At 45.1% G+C, this 25,047-nt stretch overlaps 3 protein-coding genes and 1 long non-coding RNA gene across 14 annotated transcripts in view; 1 reads left to right on the forward strand and 3 right to left on the reverse strand.

The window, feature by feature from the left end:
- Positions 1-359: 359 nt before the first annotated feature.
- Positions 360-4,781, reverse strand: LOC100279197 (uncharacterized). 5 transcript variants are annotated; one of them, XR_004851779.1, is made up of 10 exons: positions 4,200-4,781; positions 3,220-4,050; positions 3,005-3,088; positions 2,798-2,897; positions 1,965-2,123; positions 1,837-1,893; positions 1,486-1,559; positions 1,069-1,165; positions 739-840; positions 360-646 (listed from the first exon to the last, which is right to left on the reverse strand). XR_004851779.1 is itself a non-coding variant. In XM_035961411.1 (9 exons), exons 1-9 carry the CDS (start codon positions 4,755-4,757, stop codon positions 578-580), a joined length of 2,031 nt encoding a protein of 676 aa, XP_035817304.1. In that variant the 5' UTR covers positions 4,758-4,781; the 3' UTR covers positions 360-577. The 5 variants fall into 5 exon arrangements, 4 of the variants coding, with proteins under 4 accessions (XP_035817304.1, XP_020397641.1, NP_001158971.2 ...); XM_035961411.1 differs by lacking the exon at positions 2,798-2,897; NM_001165499.2 differs by lacking the exon at positions 2,798-2,897 and having other exon boundaries at positions 385-646; positions 739-833; positions 4,200-4,408.
- LOC111589932 (uncharacterized) lies at positions 4,287-5,040 on the forward strand. Its single transcript, XR_002749015.2, has 2 exons — positions 4,287-4,571; positions 4,693-5,040. It is a non-coding gene; the product is annotated as an uncharacterized lncRNA (long non-coding RNA).
- Positions 5,041-7,612: 2,572 nt separating this feature from the next.
- Positions 7,613-8,976, reverse strand: LOC100282650 (6b-interacting protein 1). Its single transcript, NM_001155558.2, has one exon. The coding sequence runs from the start codon at positions 8,844-8,846 to the stop codon at positions 7,899-7,901; it is 948 nt and encodes a 315-aa protein (NP_001149030.2). The 5' UTR covers positions 8,847-8,976; the 3' UTR covers positions 7,613-7,898.
- Positions 8,977-13,360: 4,384 nt separating this feature from the next.
- Positions 13,361-25,047, reverse strand: part of LOC100381560 (uncharacterized) — a 40,588-nt gene continuing 28,901 nt past the window's right edge. For 6 of the 7 annotated variants that reach the window (XM_008656947.4, XM_020542202.3, XM_008656944.4 and 3 more), the window contains 10 exons: positions 20,008-20,103; positions 17,474-17,569; positions 17,132-17,249; positions 16,512-16,782; positions 16,084-16,207; positions 15,976-15,995; positions 15,696-15,852; positions 14,421-14,709; positions 13,912-13,984; positions 13,361-13,766 (listed from right to left, as the gene is read on the reverse strand). In XM_008656947.4, coding sequence (XP_008655169.1) covers positions 13,684-13,766; positions 13,912-13,984; positions 14,421-14,709; positions 15,696-15,852; positions 15,976-15,995; positions 16,084-16,207; positions 16,512-16,782; positions 17,132-17,249; positions 17,474-17,569; positions 20,008-20,103 — 1,327 coding nt within the window. In that variant the 3' untranslated portion in view covers positions 13,361-13,683. The remainder of the gene's footprint in view (positions 13,767-13,911; positions 13,985-14,420; positions 14,710-15,695; positions 15,853-15,975; positions 15,996-16,083; positions 16,208-16,511; positions 16,783-17,131; positions 17,250-17,473; positions 17,570-20,007; positions 20,104-25,047) is intronic. The other variant, NM_001174385.1, reaches the window with a different exon arrangement.

The raw sequence follows: 25,047 nt of genomic DNA on the forward strand, positions 1-25,047 counted from the left end.
ACATAGAGTCGAGGAGAGGCGGAGAATTTGGGGATTGAGAGGCTAAACCTAAACTAGACTAGAACTACTCCTAGGATAAAATGCGAATAGAAGTTGTATTGATTCGATTGTTGATCCAAATCGGCCATAGACCTCTCTATTTATAGAGGAGGGGGGCTAGACCTTTTACACAACTGATTCCGAGCTAATTCCGCGAATATAGCTAACAACCGTAGCACAAAACTCGGAACCCTAATCTGTTCTGCGCACGCGCGGACCGTCCGGCCCACAGGCGCGGAATGTCCGGACCGCGGACCGCGGACCGTCCGGCCTCAGGACCGGACCGTCCGCCAGCTCTTTTTTGGTTCAAACAACACGTATACAAGAAATGAGAATAGCAGAATGAGGTTTTCCGTGCCTTCTCTCACAGCCAAAAAAACTCTCCGCGGAAAAAGAGCATTCAAATGCTCCCCACGGAGCAGAAGAGAGCACAAGTCAAGAACGCAATGTACACACTGCAGCCGTAACAATGCCTCGTATCAGCCAACTATAATCTAGCTTCGATGCTGCTCCAAAAAGTATAAGAGATGCTCACGGCCTACTGGGAGAACACATTTGACTTGCAAACCGGACACCATATCTTCATCCCGAGCCACCTGTCAATGCACTGCAGAAGAAGAATTGGATCCAGTGAACGCATTAAACTGGAACGTTAGAACAGAAAAAGAGTTCTGAATCAATCAACTGTCGGGTGCGTACCTCTTTGTGAAACTTGTGCATGCATGGCAAACGCCGGAGTGAATCACCAGCAGCAGGGCAGTCCAAGCATATATTGCAGGGTTCATCGGAACGACCTTCACCCTTGACAAGTGAAAGGATTGCAGCCAAATTAGGGCTTGTTTGGTTAGCTCTCAATCCATGTGGATTGAGTGGGATTGGGTGGGTTTAAATCCCAAGCAAGTCAAACTTCTTAATTTTTTCTAATCTCATCCAATCCATGTGTAACGGAATTAACCGAACAAGCCCTTATAGGTCTGCTAATACGAGAAAGGGATGCACGGTCCATCTTTAGTAAGACTGACTTCGTACCTCGATTACTGATAGTGGCAGGCTGTTTATCTGATCATCAGAGGCGCCTCTTTGCTGGCTGTCGACGCCGAGCGCTATTTGGTCCTCGTAATCATCACTATAAGTGATAAAAAGCTGATTAGTCAGAATATATGTTACCAAGGAAAAAACACGTCAACAGGATCCCATTCAAAATGGGGCCATGGGACAAGCAATTTCACGCGCCTACTAGTTACTACAAAGAACACATCAGCTGTTTGGAGCATTCACGCTTCTGCCTACGGAACTTCAAGGAATGTGTTACAAGGTAAACACACAATCAACCGAACATGGTACCAGGTATGAAACTATCAAAATAAGAGAACATATGATTGCTGAAATGCCTGCCTAAACAAACATTGTGTGGAAAAGAAATGCTACTGGACAGTAAATGCTTACTCATCCGAATCTGGAGAGTGCGTGTCCTCGCAGTTCCTAAATGCTTCAGAAAGTGAGTCCAGTACAGCCAATCTCTACATGTTAAAAAAAAAAGAACACGGCATGGTTATCATGATGTGGATATAAAAATGTTTGAGACATATCCTCTTCAGATCCAGTTAGGGATCCTAAAAAAAGCCCCCCCCCCCAACACTTTTGCTGTTGGTATCAACACAAGGCAAGATGTGCGAATATTGTAGTATATGCAAGCTGCATCTACATACATTGTCGTATCGTACTAGAAAAGAAGGCTCTACGCCCCCCCCCCCCCCCCCCCAAGCATGGTCCTCTAAGAATAGAGTAAGTTCTAACCGTTTGTAGATCCATGTCTTCTCTGAAGCATCCTCTGGTTAACTGAGAGATAAGCATCTGACAATGAGCAAGCGTCAGTTCACAGGACAGAGGTGGAGGTCCATCAAATAAATTTGAAAATGTCTCACATTGCGTTGCTCCGCTTGAGGGCAGTTGGAGTTTCTTTGCAAGCCGCCTCTGCTTGACATTGAAATTGGAGTATGATTTGATGCCCAAGAAGCAAAACTTTGAACAGGTGAGTGACGTCCATAAGAATATAGGTGTGCCATTGATCTGTCCCTCTGGCTCTGAGAACAATAGTACATTTAGAAAAAAGAAATAATGCTATGAAAATTCAGAAAGGGAAATTTGGATCCATACCATTAAAAGATCACCACTTTGGATCCATACCATTACTATCTCACTTACATGTGGGTCCACATGAGTCAATGACATGTGGGGTCCATGGTATATATCTAAAGTTTGGATCTTTTAATGGTATAGATCCAATTGTTCCATTCAGAAAACAGTATGGAAAACAATGGCAAATAGGAGGGAATATGGACATGGATCAGGAACTTAGGATGCATATTCATATAAATGAGAATGGATTTCTTTAGATATGAAATGTCATAGCCAATACAGAGAAATATTTTCCACCACAGATGAACCAAATTTCATTTCTTGCGAGCGATGAAATTACAATAGTTTGTAACACCAAGATAAAGCCGTACCGAACCTAAAATAAAGCCTAGCTGGAATGAACACAAGAGGGTTCAGCCAACTGGTACTAACCGAACACCGTAAACGTCAATACAGGGAAATATATGTGCACAAAACTATAGTAAACCAATAATGGTGAGCAAGGAAGAGATATTTTTAAGTTATATAATGTTTCAGTTGATGCATGTAGCTTTGTCTTAGTTTTGAGACTTATTTTCTAATTAGTGAATCCACCAAGTGTCGAAATTCAGATGGTTACAGGCAGATATGAATATATGATGTTATGCCATCCTCTTCCGTTTCAACACATAGCTCTTGGCCAGCTTGATAATGCGTTCCATAACTTTCAAAAAAAAAACCTATAGGTATCAACATAACCGTTCATAAATAAAAGATCTGACTATGCATAAACATATCTACATTGAATTCACAAACGATAAACTATCCTCGCCACGTGACAACTTACAGAACTAGACTGGACTTCTCTTGCAGCAAATCTGGCATGCTCAGCATCTTGCTCATGTAATGTCCAGGCTATTGTTTTATCAACCTACAAGATGTCAGCAATGAAAAAGCTATTTGTTACATCCCAACATACACACAAACTGCAAAACCAATTAAAATGGAAAAGACACCAAAAGGAAACAAAACATTAAGGCTTGAGTAGTCCAGTGTAACAACCGCTTCAGAATGCTGAGATCCTGGCTGTTGCTGATTGAGCTGCTCCTGAAGTCTACGGGCAAACATCTCATCATTCTCAATCTGCCTGGTTCTCAACTGATGCTCATCAGGAAGTGGGAAGTTCAGCCCCTTGACCTTCGACAGCCATGACGAGCTACTATCTTCGGTAAGAAAATAATCACAGCTAGAAATTTCACGAACAGACACAGACCTTTGAGACAAGGTTTCATCCTCACTATCTTTCATGCTAGTATCCCTGGAGCACCACAGTGAGTTGACAGGATCAGCAGGGCTTGCACCCAGAATACCCTTCCACTGGTCACTGAATGCTGAAGAGTCACTGTGAAGCTGAGGCGTCCCTCGCAGTTCATATGTCTCATGAAACCCCGTCCTCTCTGACCCTAGACGCGCCACGGGGGCCGAGTTAGTAAGCTGATCACCCCAGTCACCCCAACTATCCCAACACTCAGTTCCATTATTCCCACTGTCCCCAGCCTTGCACTTGCTCACCAGTGCGCTCCACGGATCACTCCCAGCTCCCAGGACGCGGCCAGCAGCACCGAGCGATTCCCCACCGTGCTTTGGAGACTCCACGCTCTCCACATCGACGACCTTCTCCTTCCCTTTGTTCAGCGCGTCGCTGGGGTGACGCGGTGGCCTCGCCGCGCCCGCTTCCTCGAAGAGGCTGTCCACGGCGCTGGAACCATTGTCGCCAACCCGGCGATTGGGGTCTACACCCGGCTGCTGAGAGGGGCGCTTGTGATCGGGCGAGTGCGCCGACACCTCGCCCTCGGAATCGGAAGACAAATCCAGCACCTGCACCTCCATCCCCTGCAAAAAGAAAAAAAGGAAAATGCAACGAAGATCGGGGACGAGCTCAATGCGAAAAAAGTGGATGAATCCATGTCAGAACACAGATATGGAATCGATTGCTCGCGGAAACGAAAATGGGAAAAGGAGAACCGGAACGAACTCTTTACCAATGAGGTAAAATACAGATGCCGGGTCCGCATAGATCCAAGCCGCCGGACACCTGTCGAGGAGGGAAGGGGAAGGAGGAGGGCAACGAACTGCTGGAGAAGAATTCGAGGTGAGGCTGTCGGGTGGGCGGGGGCTCGGCGATGCGCTCTGCACCGCCGTGGGGTTTGAAAGGACAGGAGGGCGAAGGACAGAGGAAGTGGAGGGGGCCGTGGAAGGCGGAGGGTGCTCCGGGCCCACCAGGATCTCGAAAAAGGTCGAGCAGCAGGTGGTTTTGGTGGCTGGTGCCTTCTGGGAATGGAGCACAGCACCCTCCGATCCGTGCCTTCAAGCTCGTGCGCCGCAGGTCCTGTGGCTCGCTCCTCGACCTTAAGGTACTCCATCACTTCATATCGTGTGGGATGACGGATTAATCGGCTGCGGGAATTCAGTTGACATCTTGGGATTGAATATGCAAATTCACTACACCTTGGTTTCATTGGTTGATTTGAGTAGACTTGGCGATTTTTGCGAGCCGATGAAAATGCCATGAGAAGGAATTGAGAGAAGGCCAGATTCATGTTTACATGCTGCTACTGCCGATGTCACAGCTTTTGGATTCTTATTAGATTGAACTACCGGTGATAATAAACTGAAAAAAATCTAAAATATTTAGAGCTTACAATCGTTTTACTGGCCTCCTAGAAATAGTTGAATATATTGACTGATTATTCTGTATTTGTCAGGCAGTCCATTAAAACTATAGTGGAATACAAAACGGAGATGTTGTAAACTTCATAAGACATAGACACATGATTGTAAGTGTTTGCACATTTTTTCTATAGCTGGGCAAATGATTGATTCTTTAGTGATTGCACGTCTATGCTCAGATCTCCTTTAAATAAGTGATGAGCAGTAGGGAGTGGCCCATACCTCTCTTTTGAATGGGATTGCTTCTTTTGTTCATGATGTATATATGTAGCAGGAAGCCAGGAGCTGAGGTCTATGGCCCATTCTGTAGTTTTAGCACATGATATGAAACCTTTGTCACTATAGGGTGCACATCCGCGCCTAATGGTCTAGTGGTCGGAAAGAGTCTTACAATTTAAGAGCTAGAACCGCAAGAAGCTTTGTTAGACACGTCCTTAATAGAGATGACAATGGATACCCACGACTCGATACCTGAAGCTACCCATTCTTTGCAAAACAGGCGGACCAAACTCATTCCTCCAGTCCAAACTTGCAAGGAGTGAGTCCATGTTGGATCACCTGGTTCTGTATAGGGTTATTCCACTAACCAAACTGATTATATATATGCGCAGTATATTTATATATATAGTTATTATAGATAGAGTAGAGTTTGAAATGTACGGTAAAGATACGTGAACTGATCAACTTATGGCACAAGGCCCAGAAATGAGAGGATGACATGAGTCGGATTCATTGCAAGTTTCTTCCTGTTGATGGGATTCAGAAGTAGTATTGACAATATCGACGACATCGTCTTTCTCCAGACATTGACATTATCAGTTGACGCCAACCATCACTCAACCGATAGAAGCCAATCAAAGAAGAAGAAAAAAAGCAAACAAGCACCGAATTTAGCAATAGGAGCAAATTTTTGCATGTTGCTTCTAGGATGTTGTTTGGTTCACGAAATGTAACGTAAATAATATCAATAGTAACGATAACAAATTTGAATATGCCAGTATCAATTTCAAATATAGTATCCGATTATGGATGTGCTTAAATAAACATAGACCCATGGATGTACTTAAATAAACATAGACCCATCACGTTACCAAACAGCACCTAGATATTTGCATGGGGGCATGGGCACAATGATAAGCTGAGCATAATTTCGCTCAACTCCGGTCGAGGGTGGCTAATGAGCAGTGCAGTTCACAGATGCTCTGTTCTTGGTCTCCCCAGCACAATTGGATACCATAAGGTATTGGCTTACAATAGAATTCAAATACAAAGAGAACCAGGTATCATACAATTACGTGTGCTAATGAAGTAACCAGAATTATCATCTGCATCTCCCATAGTGTGAGCACGACAAGATCCGGATAAACAAACAAATACAGCACGGTGTAATTAACAGGCACCTAGAATTGTAGTATCACACCCCAAGCAAATTGGCGTAAGCAGAAGACATTATAACACACAATGCAAAGAATCTGTAAAAAGCATACTCCTATTCAGCATGCGTTCACATCAGTTTCATTTATATACGAATGGACGTGAGCTATTTTTTCAGAAAAGATTAAATTTATGAGGCACAAGCATAAACACATTTGGTTCATTAGAAGCATACCGTTCTACAACGGAAAACTATCGAACAATTTTTAATTCATCACCAGTTCAGTCACATTTGGTACGTTAAAAGCATACCGTTCTAAGACGGAAAACTATTGAACAATTTTAATTCATCACCGGTTCAGTCAACTAAGATGAGAAGTTCAGAAGCAGATCTTCGAACGCACAATGCAGACCCCCCCCCCCTCCACCCCCACCCCCCAAAAAAAATCTAGTACAGAATCGTCGTATTCCTAAAATAGGGAGACTCCAAATGAAACCCAATACAAGGGATCATCATCATCCACTGATGAACATGTATTTAAGTAGTGATAGAGCCAATAGGGGACTGGCAGGGTCCATGGCCCCCTCATCACCCAATTTTTCTACAAAAGCTCATGAAGTTGAGGAAAAAACTTTTGCATGTTAGTAATTTATCTCTGAATTAACTTACCCCACCCACCCACACACACACCTTCAAATCCTAGTTCCAGTAAGTTTTTAAAGATAGTACCAGAAAATTTTCAGCAATAGTTCATCTCAAAAGAGAAGCTAAAACCAGAACCAAAAATCTAACAAACCAGTCATGTACACCAAACACACAGACGACGTAGTAGATGCTCACATACACTATCCAAAAAAATATATTTGACATCCCGTCCCCAGCTACTAGAAAGGCAGACAAATTACCCTATATCATCTATGACAACCAAGCATCTCAAATGAGAGAATGGGAACACAAAACTTGATGTAACATTATAGCAGAGGGTCACATACACTAAGGGCTTGTTTGGGAACAAGTGTAATGAAGAGTATTGATGGGGCTAGAATCCCTCACTATTTAAAATTGAATAGTGGAGGATTATAGCCCCTTCAATCCCCTCTATTGCCCTTACTCCCAAACAAACCTTAAGAAAACTATAGTTCCCTTCCCCAACTAGAAAGGCTGGTGACAAACTGACAATGAAATAACAGAACAGTCACAAAATATTGTGGTATCATAAATAAAGCATAGGGTTCTCATCATGCAAACTTGCAAACCAATATCATGTATAAACAGAAAGTGCCCAAAAAGATTGTAAGTGATACACAACAAAGGTAGTTGAGATGAGATTCGTATTACACTGACAGTAAGTGTTGTAAACCAGTAAATTTCATTCCATCTAAGAAAAAACTTGGGCATAATGCATTGCAAGGTACATTTAAATTTTGAAGACCTGCAATACCTCCGTGGTTCGTATGAAAAATTACAGTATCTTAGGAAACACAAACAATCCACGAACAAGTCTAGCACAGCAACCAACTCACTGTATCCTAAATTCCTAATTGAAGGTCAAAATATTCCTTTACCAAACTCTTCCAATTTAAGGCTAGGGGTGGATTGAGGGGATTGGAGAATCCATCCCTAACTGAACAGGCCCTTAAAGATAAGCAGAGCTGCTGAGGAAGGGCAGTGCAGCGAGAGACATGAGCATCTCCGAGGAAGCATCACCCTTCCTGGCGTGCTTTGCCCTCGAAAGCTGCAGCTGCATGTCCACAAAAGACCGCATCCGCTTCAGCTCCAGATCCTTGAGGAACTTGATTCGCTGCCTCTCCATCTCCTCTGCGTGTCGCTGCTTGGCTGCTTCCATGCGCTCGTACATATCCGCGAAGGTCTCGATTGCCCTCGCTAGCTCCCCGAATCCACCGCTCCCGCTGCGCCTCTTCCTCTTGGTGCCAACAGCAGGAGCACCACCGGAGCGAGAAGATACAGAACGTGACGGCGACTGCTGAGAGCCTTCGTCATCGTCGTACTCGTTGTTGTTGTAGCCATCTTCCGAGTCGGACTCCGCGGCGGCGGCGGCGGCGGCGGCCGCCGCGGCGGCCTTATGGATGAAGTTTGCGGAAGGGAGGTCGGAGCCACGGCGGTAATTGTGCAGCGGGAGGGCCACGGGAAGCGGCGGCGGCGATTGCGGCGACGGGGAGCGCGGCGGCGTCTGGCGCCTCCGGAACACGGGCAGCGCGGCGCGCGGCGGGGACGGTTTCTTGGTGCCGTTGAGCGTGGGCCCGACGAGGATGTCGAGCTGGCCGTAGAAGGACCACGGCGACGGCCCGCCACGCGCGCGCTCGGCCTTGTACTTCTTCTTGAGCGTGTCGACGCGGTTCTTGCACTGGATGTCGGTGCGCGGCGGGCGGCCGCGCGCGGAGGCCCCCGGGCGGGAGTTGACGGCGTCGGCGACCTCCCGCCACTGCGGCTGGCGGAGGCTCCCGCGGTTGAGGTCGAGGTAGCGCGAGCCCCAGGCGTCGACGAGCGCCGCCGTCTCGCCCTCGCTCCAGCAGTCCTCCCGGTACGGCAGGTTCGGGTTCGGCGGGGGTAGCTTCCCGTCCATCGCTCCTCCTCCTCCCAGATCTCTCCGCCTCACGACGACGACGACCTAGCCTTCTCTCTCTCTCGTTTGCGCGTGGAGACGAACGAACGGACGGACGGGCGGGCGGGTGGATAGATGTGGGGGCGGCGGTGGAGGAGACGAGGCGGGGTGGGGATTAAAAGAAGGGGGAGGGGCGGGCGGCGAGGGGAGGAGCGCCGGCCCGTGGACCGTGGCGACCGCGAGTCCGCGACACGGCACGTGGACGAGCGGCGCAGATCCATGGAGTTTGGTGCGTGGGGGAGCAGCCGCCGTTGGATCAGCTCGTCGTTTGGGGCCGGGCGGGTTTGACCGGGACACCGAGCCGGCGAGGGATTACCTGCTGGCGCTGGGGACGGAGCGGAATTGGAGTCGGAGAGCGAGATCGGCGGCCTCGGCGTGGTTCAGTACTTCGGTTGGCCGGCCGGGCGGCACGGCGCGGGATAGGTGGGTGGAGTGGGACGGGACGGACGTGCGGGTGCGGGGCGGGGAAGTTACGCGGCTCGCGCCGTGCCGAAACAGCCGCCCGTGCCGAAAGAGATGGTTCTTTATCCCGTAGCGTCAACCGGTTTTTTTTTTTTTGCTGATAATGCTTGGTTGACGGAATGACGATATCCCTGTTTTTTCGGGGCTGTTCAGCGGTCAAGCCCCATCTGCTCGCCGTGGCGTTTTTTTTACCGCGCCGTTACGGTTTTTTCTCGTGTGCCGGCTGTCCGCCGTGGCTTTTTCCATGGCACCCGGAGCTAGGATGCTCCTAAAACATCCAAATTGTATAACAAATTTAATGTTTTAATATCGATGTATATATAATTTGGTGTTAACCTTTAGCCATGTTGTTATCATATTGTTATAGACAAAAATAATGTTTTTTTATAATTTTGTTTGCATTATTTTCTCCCTACAAGTATCTGTATCCAAAATTTTATATTAATTATTTAAAAGGAAATAAAATGAATTGGAGATTTTTTTTATGAATCACATTAAACTCAATATTGAGAATAAAAATATAAATTTACATAACAAATTCTATACCCTATTTGTTAAGAATTAAAGAAAGAAGACCAAAAATTTAATATCCGAATAAGTATTCAGATTCATCTCTATCCGGAGCGGCCCTAGTATAAGATCTGGAGCGGATAGACCGAAAACATGATTCTTCTACAACAGCTCGTGCCCTACGGTGCCCACACCGCTTCCTCCTTTACCGACAGTCTCGAGCGAAAATCAGCTAGGACCGACGAGCGCGCATGTTCGACCGAGCCACCTTCCCCCGTGCGGCTCCCTTCACGTCCCGCTCGACTCCCTTTCATGCCCCACACAGCTCGCCTCTCTTCGTCCAATAAAACATAAGTCATTTTTAGGGAAAATCTTATTTTTCGGGAAAATATTAAGTTATTTTTGTTTTTCAGTCATGCTCCATGTTTTCTCATATTTTTCAGTCATGCTCGACTCGCGGTAGCACGCGTATGGGAGGCGGCTCACTCAGTCGGCTGGGGGACGCGAGCGGGGGAGCGGCTCGGTCGTCTAGAACACGAGCGTGCTTGGCTAGAACGTCGACGACATGTGCTCACAACATCCACCGCCAATCTCCTACAGCACACGATCATCGCCCTCCAGCGGGAGTTTGTGATGAAGAACCTAGGGCCCCTCCACCACTTCTTAGACATTACTATCGAACGCGGCCGCAGGGTCTCTTTCTTCACCGGCGCCAGTACAACATCGACACCCTGGAGCAGGCTGACATGTCCGACTGCAAGCCCTACTCCACACCTGTCGATACTCAGGCAAAGCTCTCTGAGTACGACGGCCCCCGGTCACCGACGCGACGTCCTACCGGAGCCTAACCGGCGCGCTCCAGTACCTCACCTTTTGCAGATCTGACATCGCCTATGCCGTCCAGCAGGTGTGCCTGCATATGCACGCGCCGCGGGAGCCCCATCTCACCGCTCTCAAGTGGATCATGCGCTACCTCCACAGTTCCCTCGACTATGGCCTCCTACTCCGACCATCCCGACGTCGAAGCTCGTGGTCTACACCAACACTAATTGGGTTGGTTGTCCCGACACACGTCGGTCCACTTTCGATTATACCGTATTCCTAGGCACCAACCTCGTCTCCTAGGCCGCCAAGCGACAGCCTGTCGTCTCCCATTACACCGCAGAGGCCGAGTACTATGATGTGGCCAGCGGCGTGGCGGATGCCTCCTGGCTACGCCAGTTATTCCACGAGCTCCACAGTCCCCTTCAGCACGCCACCCTCGTCTACTGCGACAACGTCAGCGCAGTCTACCTCTCCACCAATCTCGTGCAGCGTCAGCACATGAAGCATGTGGAGATCGACCTACACTTCGTCCGCGAGCGTGTCGCTGCAGCTGGCGTTCGGGTTCTCAGTGTTCCCACCACACTGCAGTTCGCCGAGATCTTCATCAAGGGGTTACTGTCGAGTGTATTTTTAAACTTTCGATCCAGTCTCAACATCTGCACATGATACAATTGCGACTGTGGGGGTGTTAGAATACCCATTTAGGGTTTGGTGCTTTCCCCGTGTGATTACCCTCTCACCTCTGTGTAATGGGTCTGGCTCAGTTAACTCAAGTATATTAATACAACACCCAACCCTAATCCATGGGTTAGGGTTTCCCACAACTTATACTTAGTAATTTCTAATAGAATTCTGACCAATTTAATTAAAAGCTAGTGCTCGGCCTCGTCATATTCGTTGATAAGCCTTACACTACATTTTGTTCATACACATTTACTGAGCTATGATCGTAAGGGAGCTCACACTTGCTATGAACTATACCGAGGTCAAGAGTAGGTACCGCCAGAGGACTACTACGATGAGTTCGATATGATCTAGATCGTCGGCTTCCAGTCAATCGCGTTAGTGAAGAAGATATCTTAGTTCAGTTTGTTTTATTCGGTTATTTTTTTTAAGACATTTGATGTAATAAAGTTTGTGACAGTGATTTCTATATACACTATATCGTCATATATTTGAAACTTGATTCTAACACATATATAAGATACATCTAGATTTATCTTTAAATTTAGGTGTGACACATGACCTATCTGTGTAGTCCATGGTGGATGGGGAGGTTGGTGTAGGTATGGGTGTGTTGTACTAGGTCTCCTAACCCCTCTTTTCTCTTCGTACTATAATGGTGCGTGGTCGAAAAAATAAAAAACCTAATTAGAGATAAAATTTGATGAGTTTTTTTATTCCAATACAGGATGACATGACATTCTTTGACATTCTTTTAGGGCGAGTTTAGCCCCTCGGGAGGGAGCAGTTCCTAGGAGGCGTTTGGTCCGGCTTAATCAGATTACAAAGGGGAATAGATATCAATACAGATGTTTGGTTTGAGCAGCTCAACCTGGAATCAAATACACTGTAATCTGATAACAGTCTATGTATTTGTGATCCCGTCTGACTCCAGGGTGCCGTTTGGTTCATATATTGATAACGTAATGGGTAACCGGTAACGTTAAATCATGTTTATTTAAATCCAACCGTAATCAATACCACACTACAAATAGATATCACCTTATTCAAATTTGTTACCACCAGTATTCAAATGTAAATCGTTACCGTTACCATTACCATTTATGTTACATTTTGTGAACCAAACGGTACCCAGTTGTTAACCGATAACGCTGCTGCTTAGGAACTATCACGTGCGTAACTTTTCCTTTAGGTCTTGATGACAGGATCAAGTCCGTAGACAGGATCTAGTCCCGATAGGGTTGGTTCAGATCATATAGCTTAGGCTCAAGTAGCAAAGCAAGTCCAGTAGGTTGTTTAGGTTCCGATCATATACATATAGGTTGAGGTTCCGTTCCGGTCATATAGATGTTTAGGTGGTTCCGGTCATATAGGTCATTCCAGCTATAAGCTATAGAAGCTATAGATAGGAGATGGGGGGAAAGCCACATTCATTATAGGCTATGCTATGGGAACGAGATCCTTCCTTCTGGGAGCACATGGATCAGTGAGTTCTGGCATGATTGCTAGAACGAACGGAATCTACTCTACTGGCGTGGCGCTGCTGTAATTGTAATCACTGAGATTCCTTCTATCTATGATTTATTTGCTAGTAATAGTTCGAGATGAGATTGGCACTATCTCAAATCCCAGCACGAATGCTTGGCACTGTAATCCCAAATGCATGGCACTACAGTAATCACTTGCTTTCATTCTACCTACGATTTCGTTTGTGCCGGATTGATGGGTCGGAACGATTCCTTGCCGGATTGCTTCTCTAATTTATATAGACTTTGATTAGCTAGAACTATTCCGGGTGCAATCCGACGTAAACGAACATGGCCTTAGCTGTCCTTGAAATCAAACCAAACAGAGCCTGTTATTCGATGCAATGTAACTGGTAGCGGTGTTTTCTATTTCCATTTACGTTATAGGTCCCTGGAACCAACCAAACAGCACCCTAGTTCCTATTTGCCGCCTGTTTAGGAGCAACACACATAATTCACACCATGTACTTGCTTACCATATTCCACAGGGTAATGGCAAACTGGCAACATTCTTCGGAACAAACACTTGGTTAATTCGAGGGCATGCTAATTATCTAGAATTAGCTTGCCCTGCGATAAGGCACATTTCTGGGCCAGAATATGTTCTTCTATAACCGGGGAAGCATTTTTTTACATTTTTGAGAGAAAAGGTCGCCGTTGTAAAAAAAAAAGAACAGGGCTTCAATATGTGACCTCAAGTCCGCAGAATCGGCAGGCTTTTTTTATAGGTTTTATACAAGAAATATTCTCACCTGTGCAGGAATTGGGTGAACGAGCATGCAGCTTCCATTTTAGCTAACAGTATATTCGCAGTCTAGCAGACGGGTTAGGATCTCCTGGCAGCTCGGTCGATTCTCAGGCTCAGACCAGCAATCTGCAGCAAACGAAAAACAGTAGTCGATAAGCTGCAACAGAAGCCGGATACAAGCTAACTAACTCAATATGCGTTGAAGTTTCTGATTAATCTAATCTCTACTTAGTTAAAGCACACAAGAAAACTCGAAAACTCTAATATTTACCTGCGATTAACCTGCCGAGGGGTCCTTCCGGAATCTCAAGCCGTGACCCTTCATTAGCAACTGAATACACCACCTGTAATTGCCAAAACTATCTATCAGTTAACAGCTTTCCCACTAGAATATTGAGGAACATGAATGCATCACGGAGGCACTTCAAAAGTAGTCTCAGGCTTTGAGCCAGAAGAGATTAAAGAGAACATATCTGGTACACATGAAAACTTAGTGCACATATTAAATCATCACTATCCATCTTAGATCTAACGTCTCTGGTTGATCATCACAATTTACAAATAACACCTTCCACCACTACACCCACCACGTCGGAGGGTGTCCTTAGCAAAATATAACAAACAACTAGAGACGTTAGATCTAAGATGAGTGTTGTTGATTTAACATGTGCACCAGATATGTTCTCGAGATTAAAATGCACCCACATGCTTCAATCAACAAAAACCTACAGAAAATATATGCATGCTGCAATATCAATAAAATAGTAGATGAATGATTACTTGAACTGGGGAGATGCCTTCCCATGGGCGACTCAATGTGCACAGCTCCCACATGATAACACCAAGGCTGAATATATCACATTTCTCTGTGAAAGGTTCATTACGTATAAGTTCAGGGGCCATCCATTCCGGGGTGCCAGCAGAGGAATTATCGGTCATAGGACTATCAATCATCAGTCGAGATAGACCAAAGTCACATATCTTGACAGTCCAATGCTTATTGACCAGGCAGTTTGCACTTTTGAGATCCCTGTGAACTATCTTGATGCGGTGTATGCACATCAATCCCCTTTAAAGTGAACGAGATAATATCTTTCAGACAATTCATAATACAAGGAAGGATAGGATTAAAATACAAGTGATGAGAACAATTGTATCAAATTCAGTTGTCTTAAAAAGGATGAGACTTAAGCTCTGGATGCTTGCCGGAGCATCAGGACTCAGAAAGTTGTGGCCTTGCTTAATGTGTGGGTTAGAGTCAGAGCCCTTTTTGTTGTGTTTTAATGGATCATTTTATGTATATTCGGACCTGGTCCATTTTGGATCTCCTATTTTCTTCGTAATATAATGATATGCACCTCTTCTGCGTGTTCGAGAAAAAAATACCATGATGCCGTTTATGGTCAAATTGCTCAGTGACATTAGACCTGTGCAAATTGGAAAATACTCCCTTCATGCTTTAATAAAATGCATTAAAATTTTCAAGACAACTTCAACGAATACTCAAATGACACATGCATCAATGGATTAAACTCAATTAAGGAGTTTCTGCTCAAATTAGGTCACAAAGAATGCATTATATATTTCAGGGGAGGAGTAGCATCCATTGTGTCATTAACATGGCATCTTCATATTGGATGCTACTTTACTTTTTTTCCCGACAGTGCAGAAGAGCTTCGCATCATTATATTAAAAAGAAGAAAAAAAAGGGGTCTAACATAGACCGATACAAAAGAAAAAAAGCCTCCTCACGGTGGCTAAAAAAGAAAATATATGAATAAATCCATATGATAAACAGAACTACAACGACATGCATAAACCAAGGAGCTACTTTTCACTTGACTAAAAGTGAATCAGTGGCAATGAGGTCGAAACCAAAATTTCAGTGGCAGTTATGGAAGGCCAACTTTTTTTAATGCCTCATAGGTAAAATACTCAAGACTGAGTCCCAAGCAAGTTGGCTTAAGCACAATATTGCTACAGAGGAAAAATATTGTTAAAAATGACCGAAGAAAAATAAAGTAATAGTTATTCTGCAATGAGAAAAGTTCATACCTGCATATATCACGAATAATTTTCAACTTCCTACGCCAACTAAGTTTCTTTTTCTGACCACTCATATGAATGAGATAGTACAGTGACCCCATTTCCATATATTCAGTAACCATTGACAGGTGTGGAGGTGTAATGCATGCACCAAGAAGCAATATAACTACAGAACAGAAATATACATATATACAAACGGTTAGAAAGCAATCTTACAAGAAATAAGGTATTTAGGTATCTGGTGTGGAGCAGTTGAGAATGTTCCACATCAGTCAAAAAAGACAATTACCATTCGGGTGTCGTAACCGGCTGAAAGGAAATAATAAGTTACCACAGTTAGTGTCAATATAATGAAAGATAGAAGGATACTGAGTACAATCAAGAGAATTTGTGGTACCTGAGGATGTATATCTCGTTGCAAAAATCTTCCATGTTTTCAGTTGTCAAATCCTGTTCTAGAAACACTTTGATGGCAACATCAGTTCCATTCCATATACCACGGAAAACTTCTCCAAAGAATCCTGGCGAAACATTTCAGTAAAAAGTTATAGCTTGGTAGGCTATAATCAGGACCAAAAACGCCAAAAGACGATCAGAACAGAATTGTGTCATTTCTAAGCAGAAGAATGAAATATGAAATAACAACAATGCAAGCATAGTGAAAAGAGAGCACACCATAATAGATGCAGTAAAAAGGTTTTGCAGCATATTAAAGAACACATTTAGCAATACAAGAATATGATAGTTCCATATTGAGCGTGTAAGCTATAATACAGATACTGTAGACTTTAGTGAATATAGCAGAGGAAGTTCAACGTTACTTGCCTATTCCAACCCGCGTGCCAATTGTTATCTCGGAGAAATCTATGTTCCATTCCTTAAAAGGCAGCAAAGCCTTATTAAGAAATGGGGAGCTCTGGAAAACTTTGTTCCATGCCAATGCCATCTTCTCTTTACTTATAAAATCATCACTTTTTTGGGTAACTTGACCTCTATATTCATGAGGCGAAGAAGGTAGTGACATGGCCTTCTGAGTAGAACCAGTTCGGTTTCTTGAGTCACTGTCAGTAGCACCAATTCTCCAAGATGCATCATCCTAAGTATGATTATAAATTGTGAGCCCAAGCTGCTGAGATTCAACTAACAATTACATTTACATGCACAGGAAAATATGTACTGGAAACATCTTAGGTGAGAAATGGAAAGATAGTATTTCGATCACTAAATGAAATTTACAAATTTGGCACATGTACAATACATCCATAGATGTAATTATTTTGGCAAAAGTGAAATAGTACATCTTCGAGTGATCGGAATACGTTTTCTGAATTGGTTTCCATGTTTCCACCTATGATGTGGTTTCCGCTACAGATTTTCCGTGTGCGCACAAGATACAGAGGACCAATATGGAGAAGATGAAAACAATGCAACTTGTAGAGGTATACTTTATTTGGGCAGTCATTGGTGTTGCTTTGATCTTCCATAACATATGAGCATGAACCTTCGACATGATCCCTTTGGAGGCGATTTTGCTTTAGTGTTTCGTTCATAGCCCGAACTGCCCTGTTAAACAGTTCAAATATTAAAAATATATGCTTCATGCTCAATAACAGTATCTCGACTGTCACATGTATATGTAATTATGTATGAATTAAAAGATAGCAGTATGGCAATTGATGAGAATATCTGATAGCCAGCATCTAGGCTCAGCCATGAGCAAAAACCATGAATAATGAAAAGGAAAAAATGGAGACATTCACTATCAAATAATTCAACACTAGAATTACCTCACGATGTCATCTCCAATCTCAGGTGTAATGCTAATGCTTCTTCGCCTTATTCTTCGAGCATTAGAGGTTGAAGGGCCCCCAAGACCATCTGATCTACAAGTGCATATGATGGTGTGTTCAATAACAGATTTGCTAACCGAAGTATTTTTCAAATTTATGAAAAGAGGTTCGACATAGATTCATAAAAAAGAGGTTTCGCACAGAGAAATAAAAATGGGAGCAACTGTTTTACACTTAACAAGGCTAGATATGAGTAAAAATTTCTAGACGTGGCACTAATCAGCCAAATCGTAAGAAAATGGTTTTTTTCCTCGAACATGCAGGAGAGCTGCATATCCATTATATTAAGGAGTAAAGAGATGGGTACAGAACCTGTACAACACCCACTCACACCAAACATAACATATTTTGGGCATGTTTGGTTCCCTGCCTAACTTACCACAATTTGCCTAACTTTTCAGCCTAAGGTTAGTTCTTCAATTTGAACAACTAACGTTAGGCAAAGTGTGGCGTAGTTAGCCACGAACCAAACAGGCCCAATACCCCCACTCTCCACTCCAAGAAAACACAAACCAACCTTGACCAGAAGTCCAGAACACATGTTGTAATTTGGCAGAAAACAATTCACTTCACATGCATTTTTACCACAACTGTGCTCAGTTATTGAAGTACTCACATAATCATCTTATTTGATTGGTTATATAGGTGAGACCGAAAGTTTCATATATTCTTTAGAGCACGAAAAGAGCTCTCCAGAAAAAAGGAAGAATACTCATCCATCTGAATAATGTTAGCTACAAAAGCCTGAATTTCTTGATGTTGCACCCGTAGCCACATTAATAGTTTACACCAAAATTATTCTTTTGAACATTTCATTTATCAAAAAACCTTCATTGTTGTCAAAGAGTTTCATTGAAACCTGACAGAGGAATTCAAAATGTAGTCCAGATAGCTCAGACTATTGCATCAACCATTGCAAAGCAAGTTCTCTACACTTGTCAGTCTTCCAAATTCTAGAATATAGCAAACACACCACATGCCTAAGTGATCCAAACTTTTTTTTTCTCAAAAACACAGGAGAGCTGCACATCATTATATTAAGAAGAAAGAAGGGGCTAGAGCCCTACAGGACACACCACACACACACACACCCTTAACTGTGAATTACGTTTGCACCCGAAACAGAAATTAGGATGACCACCACTAGCGTTACTAACCACCAAAGGGAGGGGCTACATATCAAAGCGAGTCTAAACGACCACCACTAGCATTAGGTGTCTTGTGTTTTTGCAAGGGACATCTGATTCAGAATTTTGAGCAGGGTGGGGCTGCAACACCTGGCTCCTCCTGATGCTGTTGTGTTCCATGAATGATGGGGAGAAACTGAGAATAGAGTGCCTAAATCAAAGAAAAAAAGCTTCAATTCCATTGTGAGTTTGGTAGCTTGGCAGATTTGGAAACACAGAAATGCTTGTGTGTTTGATGAAGCTTTCCCAAATATCAACACAATCCTGCAGAATATTCAAGAGGCTAACTTATGGGGTTTAGCTAGGGCAACTGCCCTTAGGCTATCTCCAGCATCTTATCCATCCCTCATTACCTATTTCAAACTCTACTTTGTAAACAGTGCAGTCTACAGTGCAAAACAGTGTTTTGGGTGACCATATGGTGAACTGCTAGAGACAGTCTTAGGCTATGGCCAGCAGATCGTTCATATGGCAGTGTAAGACACTATTTTACAATGTAGACTTTGATTACAGAGTGGAGCTTGAAATGAGAGATGAGGATGAGTATGTGCAGCCACTGAACTCCTCAAGTTCCTTCAACTCCTGGTGGAAGCATGCTGCTAGGTCCCTCCCAGGGAAGCTTCGTGGGGATTTTAATTCTTTAGTTATTTTACTGTCCTGGGAGCTTTGGAAGCATCATAATGCTTGTGTCTTCGAGGGGAATCGTCCTAATGTTCAGGCTGTGCTGTTTTCAGTGTCAGGAGAAGGTCGACTATGGTGTTTGGCTGGAGCATTTATGCTGCAGGAGCTCATCCCTAGGCCTGCTCTGCCCTCACCCATCTAGTTGTGGCCGTGTTGGTCGTTAGTTTGTTTATCTTTTTTGTGATCTAGCTTACATTAGTGGGGGTGGGGGTTCTTTACCCCTAGTTTGTATTACCAAACTTCTTTCTTAATGAAATGACGCACAGTTCTCCTGCGCTGTTCGAGAAAAAAAACTGCTGGAGACAGCATTAGAAGATTGTGGCTTTAGCTACAGCCTGGTGGATTCTCCCTCCCCCCTTCTCCCTCTTTTGCTACCTCTGTAAGCGCCTTGTATTTGGTCTATTTTAGACCTTCCTTTTCCTTTTTAATATGATGATACGTAGTGCATGTTCGAGAAAAAAAAGGCAGGGAATAAAATGAAAAATAAGCATACTAAAGGAGCAAATGAGTTGAACTTACTACACCAGGACAGCATATTAGTGACAAGAAGAAAGAATCAAGAACATAAAACTTGACACCCCTAAAATAGCACAATTGACAAACCTTGAAGCAGCTCCAGATTCTGTGTATTCTTGAAATGATTGCTTCTCACTACCAAGTATAGATCTTCCCCTTGCTCTCATTAATGGATGCTCAGGGCTACACCAGGAAAGAAAAATGAAAAGAAAAGCACAATAAGAACACAAATACTCTAGGTTCAAAGACAATAAATGTAGAAAATAGGTGTACATAATATCCATAACTATCACGTAAGTCACCAATCAAATATATCAAAATAGGTGTAGATAATAAGTGTGGAAAAACATGGAAACCATATATCCATAATCATGAAACAACCAAAAACGGTTTCATAATACCCCTTCTAGTTCTTATTAATGAAAAAAACTCGACCTACGGGGGTAAGAAAGCCATCAGGCATTGCATTAAGAACACACATGTCAAGAAAACCCCTGAATCCCTGCCCAATTCATACAAAGCAGCATTGTAGCCCATATGAGAACCATGACCGAGGCCAACCCTTGGACATGTGCATTAGCGTAGGGCAAATGAGTGAATTTTTTAACCCTAGCATGAAAATTCGCTCCCACGAGGAGTCGAACTAAGGACCTAAGGAGCTAGAGGCCCTTTTCTTCTTAATGTAATGATGTGCAACTCTCTCGAGTGTTCGAGAAAAAATAATACCCCTTCTAGTCAAAGGATAGAAGTGGCATTTTGATCCTTCTAGAAAAAAAACACGGCCACTCGAACACAACTTTGAAAATTATCATGGATGCAAGTGAGTCGGCGCAAACCAACTTATAGACCCACACCCACTTCATTCGGTATACATTCTACAGCCACATGTCCAAAATAAACTTTTTTTTCTCGAACGCGCAGGAGAACTGCGCCCCATTATATATTAAGCAGAAGAAAATAGAAAAACAAAGGTTTACAGAAAAGCCTCCTTACGGAGGCCAGAAACAGGCATACAAATATAGATCCATAAGGGGATAAAAAAAACAAACTACTCAAAACTTCCTAAGGCTCTACCAAGGGTGCAGCCAAATGGGCGAGGCCTTTTGCACCAGCTACTTCCCATCTTCTTCTTTCCTCATCAGCAGCTCTGAGACTTAAGGACATACTTGGGTTGCAGCCATCAAAAATGCATTTATTTCGATGATTCCATAAAGTCCAAGCTCCCAAAACGATGAGAGAGTTAAGGCCCTTTTTTGTGAGACCAAGGACTGCTCCCCCCACCACTTCCCACCATCCAAGGAAAAAGTTTGCAGTCGGCTGTGGTGCGAGTGAATGAAGACCAAAAATAAACTAGAAATTGCATAAAAGCGTATATGGACTTGGTTTTGAACTGACCCACTTCATCGACCGTATTGCCGATCTTTTGGTAGGGTAGAAGGTTGATCTTATGAGTCAAGGTAGGAGATTGTTTCAGGTCAACTATGTTATGAACACGCTTTCAAATGTGTTGCCTAGGTGTCCAAGCGTACCCAACTCACCTTGGGAAATAGTGTGCCTTGTCGCCTAGGTGTCCAGGCGAGCCCATCACTCGCCTGGACGCCTAGGCATCTTTGAAACCATGGTTATGACCTCAATTGTGGTCTTAGCTACCGCCTTAGACCTTCCTCCTTAGGCCATCAAGGTTCTAGACAAAATACACTAGACTTTCTTTGGAGAGGAAGAAAAGCGGCAAATGGCGGATGTTATTTGATTTAATGGCCTAAAGGTTGTCACCTTAAAAAGCGAGGGCTTCATATTCATAATTTTAAATCCTTCGGATGGACTTTGTGGATGCAATGGCTTTGTCTTGTCAAAACTCAACCCGACAAACCTTCAACTGCTTTCCCTATCCAAGTTCATGCCTCGGCCAAGGCCTTCTTAATTGTCATGGTCGATAATGTGGGTAAACAGTACACCACCTTATTTTGGATTGGTAATTGGTTTAATCAATATCCATCACTGATATGGCCCCCTCAATCTTTTCGCTTTAATTTGGAAGACAGGAGCGAACAGGAGACTAAGAGAGGTCCTTTAGGATATCAATGCTGACTTTTCTGTTGCAACACTTTGAATTTCTTGATGCATGAGACTTGGTCACTGTTGTGCAACTGCAGCCAGATGTACTAGATGATCACTGCTGGAGATTCGTGGAATCAGGTTGGTATTCAACAAATTTGATTTATATGGCCTTCAGCGGTTGGCACCAAAGAAATGTCATATTTTTCTATGGTTGGCGGCGCATAATAGATGTTGGGATACAAGAGAATTGTCCACATCTCTCCATCAGCTTAAGCTTTTAAATTGAACTGGTTGGTGCATGCAACTCAATATGCTATGAGAGCCAGAGATCTCGAGTTCGAATCCTGGTTAGCATAATTAAATAAAATAATTGATGTTCGCTCCTATTCCATGTCTGAAGTCTTTCACATCAGCTTAAAATTTTGGATTGAACTGGTTGGTGTATGCAACTTAACAATAGAAGTTGGGCTTCCGACAGAATTGCCTGCAGGGGACTGCCTCATCCAAAACAGTGCCCTTTATGTACCAAGAGCAGGAAATAATTCAACATAGCTTGAAAAAGTGTGTCTTCTCCAGGCAAGTTTGGTATTTACTCTTACGCTGCTCTGGTTTACAGAACCTCTCACCATAAGTCAAGGATGAGGTATTATGTGAAAGTGGCTTAGGATTAATACTTCGATTCCAGGACAATGAAAAAACGGAGTAAACTCGTTGATCACCTTCGAAGCTTGACGGCACAGAAATGAGTGTTTTCAATGGTGCAGCACCTAGTGTTCAAGCTGTTCTTAGAAGATCTTTTAAGGGGACCTAGGCATATGGTTGGTGCAAAAGGTTTGGAGCAGCTTATGCAAAAACAAAAAAAACAAAAAAAACTAGGATATTACACTAATACCCTTGACTATTATACATTAACAGCTTATGGCAGCTACCTCCTAAAGGTTGTTTTAGTTGTTCCCATCGAGCTGTGTGTATGAGGTGTGTGGGACACCTGAACAGGTAAGTTTGTGGTGTGAGCTTGCATGTCTAGATATTTTCTCTCCTTAATGCAATGTCTAGGGATGCAAGACAGGTTGTCCGCGAACGCACCCTGCATCCCTAAATGATACACAATTCTCCTGTGTATTTGAGAAAAAGGAAAGAAAAAATCTGACCATCTTGCAACCCCAAGTATCATGAAAAAAAACCATTTTCATATAGCAGACCAGTGGTTAAATATGTTGGAATGCGAACCTAAACCCTAAACAGGGCTAGGAGTGATATTAATAGAAGCAGTAAATGGGTCAGACCCAATACAGAGAGGGTGAGATGGTAATTACAGGGGGGAACACCCCAAACCCTAGACGGGTAGTCTAACACCCCCCCGCAGTCACAACTCTATCCTGTACAGATGTTGAGACTGGATCGAAAGTCTAAGAATACACTCGACGGTAGTCCCTTGGTGAAGATGTCAGCGAACTGCAGCGTGGTGGGGACGCTGAGAACCCGAACGTCACCGGCAGCGACACGCTCGCGGACGAAGTGCAGGTCGATCTCGACATGTTTCGTGCGCTGATGCTGCACGGGGTTGGTGGAGAGGTAGACCGCACTGACGTTGTCGCAATAGACGAGAGTGGCGCGCTGAAGGGGACTGTGGAGCTCATGGAGGAGCTGGCGCGGCCAGGAGGCCTCTGCCACACCGTTGGCCACGGCACGGTACTCGGCCTCAGCGCTGGAGCGAGAGACGACGGGCTGCCTCTTGGCGGCCCAAGAGACGAGGTTGGCGCCTAGGAACACGGCGTAGCCGGAGGTGGACCGGCGCGTGTCGGGACAGCCAGCCCAGTCAGCGTCGGTGTAGACCACGAGCTCCGACGTCGGGGATGGGCGGAGTAGGAGGCCGTAGTCGAGGGAGCCGCGGAGGTAGCGCAGAATCCGCTTGAGCGCAGTGAGATGGGGCTCCCGCGGAGTGTGCATATGCAGGCACACCTGCTGGACGGCGTAAGCGATGTCGGGCCTGGAGAACGTGAGGTACTGGAGCGCGCCGGTGAGGCTCCGGTATGACGTCGCGTCGGCGACCGGAGGCCCGTCGTCCTCAGAGAGCTTCGCCTGAGTGTCGACAGGCGTGGAGCAGGGCTTGCAGTCAGACATGCCAGCCCGCTCCAGGATGTCGATGGCGTACTGGCGCTGGTGGAGGAAGAGACCCTGAGGCCGTCGTTCGGCGGTGATGCCGAGGAAGTGGTGTAGGGGCCCCAGGTCCTTCATCGCGAACTCTCGCTGAAGGGCGACGATCGTGCGGTGTAGAAGGTCGGCGGTGGATGCCGTGAGCATAATGTCGTCGACGTAGAGCAGGAGGTAGACGGTGTCGTCGCCGCGCCGGTAGATGAACAGGGACGTGTCCGACTTGGCCTCGACGAAGCCGATGGAGGCCAGGTAGGAGGCAAAGCGACTGTACCAAGCCCGTGGCGCCTGCTTGAGGCCGTACAGGGACCTATTCAGCCGGCAAACCAGATCCGGACGGTCAGCGTCGACGAAGCCGGTGGGCTGGCTGCAGTAGACAGTCTCCGTCAGAGTGCCATGTAGGAAGGCATTCTTGACATCGAGCTGATGGATCGCCCAGTCGCGGGAGAGGGCGAGGGAGAGGACGGCGCGAATAGTGGCGAACTTGACGACAGGGCTGAAGGTCTCGTCGTAGTCCACTCCGGGGCGCTGGGTGAAGCCCCGAAGGACCCAACGGGCCTTGTAGCGGTCCAGGGAGCCGTCCGAGGTCAGCTTGTGGAGAAATAGCCACTTGCCGGTGACCACGTTGGTGCCTGGTGGACGCGGCACCAGGTCCCAGGTGTGGTTGGCCAAGAGGGCCGCGTACTCCTCCTCCATAGCACGACGCCAATGTGGGTCGGCGAGGGCAGTGCGAACGGAGAAGGGCACCGGGGAAGCGTCGGGTGGAGTGCTAGACGTAGCAGCTGCCAGGATGAGCCGGTCGACGGGGCGGAGAACGCCAGCAGCGCGCCGAGTGACCATCGGGTGGACGTGCCCGGGGTCGCGGTGGATGGCGACCGGGTGGTACACGGACGACTCGGAGCGAACCGCCGGAAC

The sequence above is a fragment of the Zea mays genome, chromosome 8 (genome assembly GCF_902167145.1).
Source record: "Zea mays cultivar B73 chromosome 8, Zm-B73-REFERENCE-NAM-5.0, whole genome shotgun sequence".
Taxonomy (NCBI): domain Eukaryota; kingdom Viridiplantae; phylum Streptophyta; class Magnoliopsida; order Poales; family Poaceae; genus Zea; species Zea mays.